The sequence below is a fragment of the Myiozetetes cayanensis genome, unplaced genomic scaffold, assembly GCF_022539395.1.
Source record: "Myiozetetes cayanensis isolate MyiCay16 unplaced genomic scaffold, myiCay2020 scf4, whole genome shotgun sequence".
Lineage (NCBI taxonomy): Eukaryota > Metazoa > Chordata > Aves > Passeriformes > Tyrannidae > Myiozetetes > Myiozetetes cayanensis.
Genome location: NW_026087631.1, coordinates 11,762,291 through 11,771,547, shown reverse-complemented (window position 1 = coordinate 11,771,547; position 9,257 = coordinate 11,762,291). Strand labels below are relative to the sequence as shown.

Below are 9,257 nucleotides of genomic sequence, written 5' to 3'. Positions count from 1 at the left end.
CATTTATCCGCTGATAAGATGTGATAACCAGCACAGCGTTCATCTGTGAGATGCTTCAAATTCACAGAAATTCACATCTCAGGTATGGAGTTAGTCAGCTAATAAAGCAAGAATTCTTTTCTAAAATGGCACTCTATACAGAGAAGTATGTGATGTGTTCCTCCTTTCCTGGGTCATTATATTCCTACCAGAAAATTGGAAAGCAATTACAGTAATAGAGCTGAAGAAGTGAAAATTATATGTACCTTATAGAAAATTTCTTCACTGAGTGGCATTCATTGTCCACAGTCATGCAAAATAACACAGAGGGTGCTAATACTATATTAATGATGTGGTGATTTTATGGAAGGATTATGCATTTTGATTATTGCTTGTTGCAGCTCCATCCACACAGCACTGAGAATGCAGACAAGAACATTAAAAAAATCACACAACACAAAATCTGACTTATGAAAGTCTTTAATTAGATTGATGAACTTTCACTATCTTATTTCAACTTGAATACTGAAGAACAGACTGAATAATTACAATATTTTAAAAATTACAACAAGTAAAAAGAAAAAATCATTAATGTTTTTCCAAGTGTAAAACTTCTAGATTCCTTTCAAACCATTGGCATTGGAAAAAGACTTTTTTTTTTTGCCACCAAGAAGTTATTCTTTATCCCCTAGATTAGGTAGCAAACATCTTTTATTTAGCTTGTTATTGATATGTGCAGGGGGTCTCCAGTTCCAAGGGTTTTTTTTGTAAACAGAAAAGTTATCTGCTTCTTCGTACAGCTGATTAGTCAAACCAAAGACATGAATTTATTCAAATAAAAGTGAAATAAAACCAGGTGTTCTATGCAAACAGTGCAGGGGCATAGTATGATTGTTGAGCCTGACTGTCCAGTCGAAGGTTGTAAGGTCTCTTGAAGAACTATGTCTGATTAGTATGAGATTCCCCAGTATGTAGAACATCTCTCCCACCCCACTTAGACACTTAAAAATTACTAATAGCCCTTCCATCTGAATTGACCTTAATAATGAGAATCTTTGGTTTTTTTAAGAGTGTCTTTCTGGGGCTGTCCTTTCAGACCAGTAAAAAGACAAGGCTATGCAACACTATTCTGACTATTCTCCAGCTGACTACCATCTGCTTTTCAGTTAATGAGCTCCCTGTCCTCCTCATTCCTCTCTGAATTTTTCCCTACTTCATGCCAGTAAGTATAAAATATTAGATTACACATTTTTTACATTCTAAATTGGAATTTAAAGATGAAATAACTTGCAATAAAACGTTCTCTCCAAAGATAAGACAGGAAAATTTCCTTTCTAATTTAAAATTTGCTTAAATGAACTTTCTGATGCAGAGACATAAAACAACAAGTTTGAAATGTGAGAGGGTGGGTATTGTAGAACTTGTGAGGGAACCGTCTAAAAAGCATTCACGTGTCTGTCTGATGTTATTTAGTGCTCCACAGCACATTAAACACAGTCCCCTGGTTCAGACGGTGAACAAACTAGCCCATCTTCTCTAGTTGTACCTCACCCTTCCACTGCACTATGTCTTAAGTGAATATGCATCCTTTGTGGAACTAAATTAAAAAAAAACGGAATTCAACAGTTTCCATACGGCATTAAGTTTGACCCTGAAGCTCCACATCAAATTTTTACTATTACACCTTTGTGAATTTTGCCTTGGATTTCAACAGCAATAAAATAGTTACTTCCTGCCAGTGAGTGCCAAATACGAAGCTAATGTAGTAGCATCTTTATGTACATGAAAACTGATGATTGTTACTGCATTTCATGGTAAAATACAGTGGTGTGCAAATAAGTGTTTTGAGGAGATCTGAAAACGAATCAACATTCCTGGCGTCAGATCTCTACTACATCTACTTTTTTTCTGCAGCTCTTGTGTCCTGCCTTCAGGCAGAAAAACACTGTCCCTACCTAAGGAGCATGTTCAGGGAAAGCTACCAAAGAGAAAATACACATATGGAAGAATGCACTGAACATATTGCCTCTGTGACCAATATTTAACACAGTTAATTTGACAAATTTGGTCTCTTTTGCTGTCATGAATGATACCTCTTTTTCTGTTATGCTCTCACTAGAACAAAGTACAGACCCAGATTTTCAAAGTGTTTAATGCTTTTTCACTTCCTAAGTAATGACACTTGAAGCTGAAAAAATACTAGAACTAAATCTTTCCGAATTGACCAAAGGTTCAAGGCTTTTACCAATGGTTTGGGGAAATACTGAATGCAAAGCACTGGTAAATATCAGTTTTCAATTGCCAGGATTTCACAGGGGCTGTATTGAAGCAAAGACTTGGGACACTTTAACTCCGTTGGAAGAACTGTGTGTTCTTAAAGAACTGCAACAGAGTTGCTCTTAGAAGAGTTGCTCTCTCCTCCTCAAGGATGGAAGGAATTATAAATTGCAACAACAGGCTTGAAGCAGAAAAGTTAGGTGAGCTATTAGAAAGACACCTTTGAGGAGATCTCAAATTAATATATGGATACATTTTGCATTCTGTGACCTGCTCTTGCAAACAAATGTATAATATAAATGCAGCCATCCATGGTGCAGCAAGAAAAAACATTAAGCATAAACACTCGTGTGTATCTGACTCAAGGCTAATTCATGCAACTGTTCTGAACAGAAAATAAGCCATGATTTAAACACCAATGAAAGTTGAATCTCTTTGTCTGGTAAAGACATAGAGAGTCTGGAATTCTAAGGCTGACGGGACTGATAAATTAACAGTAATGCTTATTGATGAAAGTTTGCCAGAGAGCAGCAAAAGTCACTTCTAGATCCACTCTCTGTGTTGTATCCCGACATAAAAGGGCAGATACCACCAGAGAAGTTAAAAACTCTCTGAGAGTAGTCCCAGTAGGGATTGCATGTCCAGGCTGGCTGCAGAGTATAAATGGGCTCAGCACGAGTTGCTCTGCAGCTGATGCCCCACGCTGTGTGTTAGGAATCTGGCAAGAAAACACTTCTAGTCTACATATTAGGAAACTCCTCTACAAGTTTTAATAAAATTATTGTTAGAAACTTAGACAGAAACCTTTCAGGACTCAAAAATCTTCATGTCAGAACTATATTCTCGAGCAATACGGCTTTGCTGGCAATGTGTTGAGACTCAAGATTCTGTGTGTCGATTGCGCTCTGCAAATAAATAGATCAGTTCCTATATGCAAATGAAAATCAGGTTGTCTTGGTGGCCTGACAGTCACCCATCTCTAACTCACCACAAAATCCCAAACTTGTGCTGCAAGAATGGACAGTTTAGTTGGATCATCGAATGGATGACGTAGTGTCAAATTCTACTACCCTGCCCAAAAGCTCGAGCTCATTCTGTGAACAGTGTGGTATGTAGAAGCAGAAATGTTGAGACGGGGTTGTAGTAGCTGTTACTCTGCTAATTACAACACAGTAAATAGTTACTGGAGTCAGGACTGCAGAGAGGTTGGATCGGACGGGGAGGAACTGCCTGTGGAAGAGCAGGACATCTCTTCAGAATGAGGATCAGGAACTCAATACCAGTCCTGAGAGACACATACTCTGAGCATGCTCACCTCCTGCTTGTTCCATTCCTGGCTGAAAGGACCAGCTACTGTTTAGTGCTCAGGAGGACAAATTGCACACTGACTAAAACTTCCAAGTGTCTGTCAAAGACTTTGCAATGATCAGCTTGTATGATTGTAAAAATGCTATTTGTGACAACAGAAATTTAAAAAAAGTAACATAAAATTTGCCTGTGTACGGTTGAACTTTGTATCACATTTTGTCTTAAAAGGAGATAAACTCTACTACAACACTATGACAAATGCTATTCCCAAAATAATTTTTATATATCTTAGGAACCTTCTATGAATGTCCAAATCACTGTTTTACTTCAAACGCTATATTCAACCTGCCACCCACATTTTAGGACCAAGCAGTATGTGGAAACTGACGTTTATCCCAGAAGCAGAGCTCCCCTACAGCTGCATGCATTCTTTGGAAGATAACACTGAGAAGTGGGATTTTGACCCAGAGGTTTTTCAAACCAGTAAGAACTGAAAGAACCTCTCATCTCTGGTCGTGGCTTAGAATCACAACCCAAACTGTGTATCCTGAAGCCAAATTCAGACAGCTGCCTCTGAAAAGCAACATGACTATTCCTTCTTGTTCTAAGATCATCACTGGTACTACAAGTTCTAGTGGCCATCAGAAGAGACTACATGAGCTGAACAAAAATAAAGTCCCAGTAGCTCTCTGGCCTGGGCACATTATCTGCATAAAAACCTTGAAGCTTCTGTCATGCTATCTTCGATCAGATAAGCAGTAGATTTCTACTGGCAAAACTAGGGTGTATGAAAAAGGTCACTTCATTTAAAAAACCAACAAACAAATGAACAAACTCTTATTTTTAAAATGGCCAAATTAATCCATTTCCATTTCATTCTCTGCTTAACTAGCAGAAAAGAAAGGAAAAAAATTTAAAGATTGAGATTTCAGAGGCCATACTAATATATTTCTTTAACTTCAAATTTGCACATGTTCAATAAACAACTTTAGTGGATTACGGTGGATTAGCCTAGAAATATTGCCTAAAGTTGTAGTTTGTTAAGAAATCTTACCTCAGCAAAACAAATTAGAGGGAGGAAGTTGCCTGTAAATACCACATTTTAACCATTTTTTAAATAATCTTTATATTTTGTGGGATGTTTTCACTCCCATTTCACTTTGCTTTAACACAAACATTCTCTAGTTTTTACACTGAGAATGGAATAATGCCTGTGACTCAGATCTGCATGTCTGTATGTCAAGTTAGATATTTACCATTCTATTTGCCACTACAGTTTGCTGTTTTGTCTTGAAAAACCCCATAAAACTTTTGACAGAGAATATGTATTGCTACAAAAAAAATGAAAAACTTGACCCCTTCCCATACATACATATACATATATATGTGTATATATATATATATATGCAGAACTGTACAAATCTAGGTTCCCAGCAGGCTGATGCTTTGCTCTCTTATGCAAGTGGTTGCTCACAACCCTGTCAAAGGCAGCACACAGCTACCCAGTAGCCTGTTTTTTCATGGTGGGTCTGATCTTCAGGGATGCTGAGCACACATGGGCACACACTAGAGACCCTCACCTGCTTTGCCTGGAAACAGAAAGCAAAAGATTCTATTCCTCATTATGTTCATCAGCAGTATTTAGCTGTTGGTTTCAGAGGTTGTGAAGTAGGATTTCCCAGTGCCATCAAAGACCTCCTCTGCACATTGTAGATTAAGGTCCTGCAGTGACTAAGCTTGCAGGAGGTGAGCTGCTGGCAACAGACTGCTTTTATGTGGAAGTGGGGGCTGAACATGTCAGAGAGAGGGTCTGTCTTGTGGAATTCCTTTGCTCAGTGAATAAAACTTGGGCTGTACAAGAATGCAAGTGTTTATTTATTACCACAGTACTTTTGCTGCATGCCTGAGCAGCAAAGCTGCTTGTAACCACCCTATTGAGAGGCTTTACCTGACTCAAACTAGCTAGTGTTTCTTGAATTTAGCCTAATAGTATCCTGATGCCAAAGCCACACTTATTTGGACTGAAAGAAATAAAACTATGTAAAAAAACTAATGTAAAAAAATTTGTTTTCTCCTTCTGGAAACCTTTCTGAGACTGGCTGACTGTTACTATTTGAAGTCAGTTTCTAAACAAAAAAAACAAACACACAAGTGTATGCATAAAATTTACATTCACCATCCAGACAATTCCATGGGCATGGAAAGGCTCATTTCAGTGCAAAATTCTTTTCCCCCTTCTACAGAATACCTCAGGTTGCTACTAAAGAAGCCCTGATTTTCTTGTTTCCTATTCTGATAATTCAAAATATTTATCTGGTACAACTTATGGTTGACAAAAACCAGCTTAGTAAAACTAGTTGGTAAGACTTGCATCACACAGGAACTTTTTGGAGTTGTGAGAGTTTAGTTATAGAAACTGGGGCTTTGTGAGATGCTAACTCTATGCTTTAGCAACCAAAGACCTTAACCCTTAGAGTAGTTGCTTAGCATGTACATACCACACCTCTGATACCGAGTTAGTAGAGGCCAGTTAAGATTTTTATACACAGCATGGAAAATGCAATTTACTGTTAGACAGAATAGCTGGGATTTGTGTTTCTGCATGTTAACTGCAGGCTCAGATTTTGAACAGTTAATCCTCATTACTTGCTTCGTATTTTCCTGATACGTATCCATAAGCTGTGAACAAAAACATGTCAGTCAGGTCCCCTCTTTCCTCCCCCCAGCAAAGCATGGCTTTGAGATCTCTGAGTGGATTGTAACCATGCATCACCGATACAGAAACATCTGGCATTTTAGAAAAGGCACAAGAAAATGGCATTTTCAGAAGGGTAAGATCCTGCTCTGCACACAACCCACAGAAGTCTATTCCCTAAGCAACTTTTGAGGTACTGAAATACATTTTAAAGGCCTGAGTCCACTGACATCTGCTTCTAGTCTGTGCAAGAACTGTGTCATGATCATGTTGTAATCTCCTTGTCAAGTATGCATATGAAATCCAAAAGTGTTAGAAACATTCCAGTGAAGGCAAGACCAGTGAAGAATTAAGCTAACACATCTATGTTGCATGTTATGGATGATGGATTAGCCTTTGAACAGTCCTCTGAGTCTATCTGGTTCCTAGGAGACTTTCAGAAGAGCCCACAGGGTCAGCACATTGATTTCTTGATGCAGAGGAAAATAAAATCCTGCCAGGGAGAAGAAGGGGGACAAATCACTTCTACACTTCCTAACATCAGCCATCTACTGAAGTGCATGTTGACATCTCTCAATCCCTCCCAAAATGAAGTGACAGTACTTCAAAGATTCATTCAGCCACAGAGCACCACATTCTTTCCCACAGACAGCTTGAGTCTGATTCAGCTCTTGATCTCAGCTGACAGCCACTGCCCTCCTGCCAGTGTGCCTACAGGCTTGGTACAATAGGCAGCAGTAAAACAGAAGGGAGAGAAAGGGAGAAAATAAAATTAAAATGTACTTTCTTTTTTTTTTTTTTCCCCAAAATGAAGAATGGAATTCTTTAACCTTTAAACATGCTTGTTTACTTACAGAAACAGTATTTCAGGCACAAAAGGTTTAAGTATCAGTCACATACCAGGTTAAATTGAAATAGTATCAGGATTGTCCCATGCAGTGCAGTCAGCTATATTATCCCCTATCAAGAAGTTGAAGTTGCAGTTTTTGTATACACACATATATATAAAGTTTGCATGTTTCACACTATGCTCTCCTGGTCTGAGTTGATTCCAGTAGGGTTTATGTAACAACAGTATCTGTCATAAGGGCTGTTATCCTTGTAAGAACAGACAATGATACTGTCCTTAGGTGCCACAAAAATGTTGTCTTCAATGTCAGGGCAAGCAGTGCTGTCCCTGCTGGGAGAAGAGCTCTTCTTCTCCAAGGCACTGTACATGGAGCTATCTCCCATGCACACACTCCCCGGTATCTGTGGGTAAGAGGTCTCCAGGTATTTCAGCATGTCCTCCTGTTCCACTTTTTTGGTGAGGCTGTTGCACTCTCCCATGGTGGCAGCGGTGGTGGTGCAGACGAATACGGAATTCTCCTCACCCCGCAGCACTCTCCTGTCCTTCTGGTATGCTTTCTTGGCCAGTTCGTCACAACTCCCCTTGCCAGACTCCAGGTCTGAGGGGGTCCTTAGCAGCTCCATGACATCTCGGTCCTTCACTCGCTTACAGCACGGACGCATGTTCTCGGGCCATTTGGTGCAGCCGTCGGTCTTTCTGGTGAGGGCAATAGCGGCGATGCCCGGCAGACAGATGGCCGGCCCGATGGCCAGCAGCGGGATATCTCCCAGGGTCTCTCCCTTGATGCCGGACACGGTGAACATGAAGCCGAACACCAGGAAGACGCTGACCAGAGCCACCACCAGCCCCGTCCGGGGGTTGATGTCGTCGGGTCTCAGAGTCCGTGCCATCCTGCCGCTGTCCGCGGGGCCACCTTCCTCCGCCGGAGCGCCCCTCGGGGCACGGCACAGATGCTCCGCGGCAAGCGACTCAAGTTTCCCAGACACTGAAGCGCGGAGGACTCCGACAGCCGGCACCGCTCGCCTTCCCGTCGGTGGAGCCGCAGACGGAGGGCGGGCCGGAGCCGGCAGCCGTCCTGCCTCCTCCTTCCCTCCCTCCCTCCCTCCCTCGCTCCCCGGAGCCGCCTTGAGCTGCGCTGAGGCGGGAGGGGCCCTCACTCCTCCGGCAGCCCCGCCGCGCCCTCCCACGAGTGGGCTCGGGGGGTTCAAACCCCGGCAAAGGGCGGGGGAAGAGAGACCCGGGCGGTTTCAAGCAGCGGGCGGGCGAGGAGCGAGTGGCGGCGAGGGAACACCTGCCCTGCTCCTCCTTCCTCCTCCTTCTCCTCCTTCTCTTCCTCCTCCTTCTCCGGCCCCGCCGAAGCCCCGCAGCAGCCGTGAGTACACGCACGGCCCCCGAGTGCCACGGGGTTGGTAGCGAGGTGTTCCCCCACCTGATGGCCACCGCCACTCCCGACAACCTTTCCCTCCCGAGGGGACCCGCGACGGGCGCCCTTCCCCGGGGCAGTCGGCCTGCGCATCCTGAGTATGGACCCCCGCTCAGAAAGCCCCTGCCTCGGTGGGGACAGGGCTTGCGGACTAAATGATCCCCCAGAGAGACAGCAGTCCTGCCCCGAGTCCTTTCCTGAGTTAGGCACAAGTGGAGAGCAAGGCTTCAGGAGATGCTGTGCTGCAGCTGGATTCCACCCCGGAGGAGGCCTTTAGGGAAAAAGCCTCTCCAGCAGTTGTTCTCTCCCCAGGACCCTAGGAGTGAACTTACATGTTAGGATGCATCTCGCAGGGGTTTCCTTGGTTCCAAAGGCCTGCCGGCTGTGACTGTGATGTTTCATCCCTGTGTTTTGATGCACTTGGGTGATGGCAATTCAAAGTAAGCACCTCGAGGTGAATGAGTATAGGAAAGAATCTGAAATGTGAGGGAATGTGGAAAGACAGCAGCATGATCAGGAAGGTTGCCAGTGAAATAAAGGAGTAAATACTTTCACCTGGCGAGAGGTACTGGGAGATGAAAAGGACTGATACAAAAGAGCTTCCAAGAAAATAAAGATAATAGAAAAGGACACTGAATTAAATTGTGAAACCATGGTTTTCCCATTAATATGGTTTCTTTTCCTCATACTAAATTTTGGAAAGCTCACAGAAGCCAATTCAGGAA

The 9,257-nt window shown here is 42.6% G+C and overlaps 1 protein-coding gene across 1 annotated transcript; it reads right to left on the bottom strand.

The window, feature by feature from the left end:
- Positions 1–475: 475 nt before the first annotated feature.
- On the bottom strand, positions 476–8,133 carry TMEM215 (transmembrane protein 215). Its single transcript, XM_050329411.1, has 2 exons — positions 7,114–8,133; positions 476–6,977 (listed from the first exon to the last, which is right to left on the bottom strand). Exon 1 carries the CDS (start codon positions 7,997–7,999, stop codon positions 7,280–7,282), a length of 720 nt encoding a protein of 239 aa, XP_050185368.1. The 5' UTR covers positions 8,000–8,133; the 3' UTR covers positions 476–6,977; positions 7,114–7,279.
- Between the last annotated feature and the right edge of the window lie 1,124 nt (positions 8,134–9,257).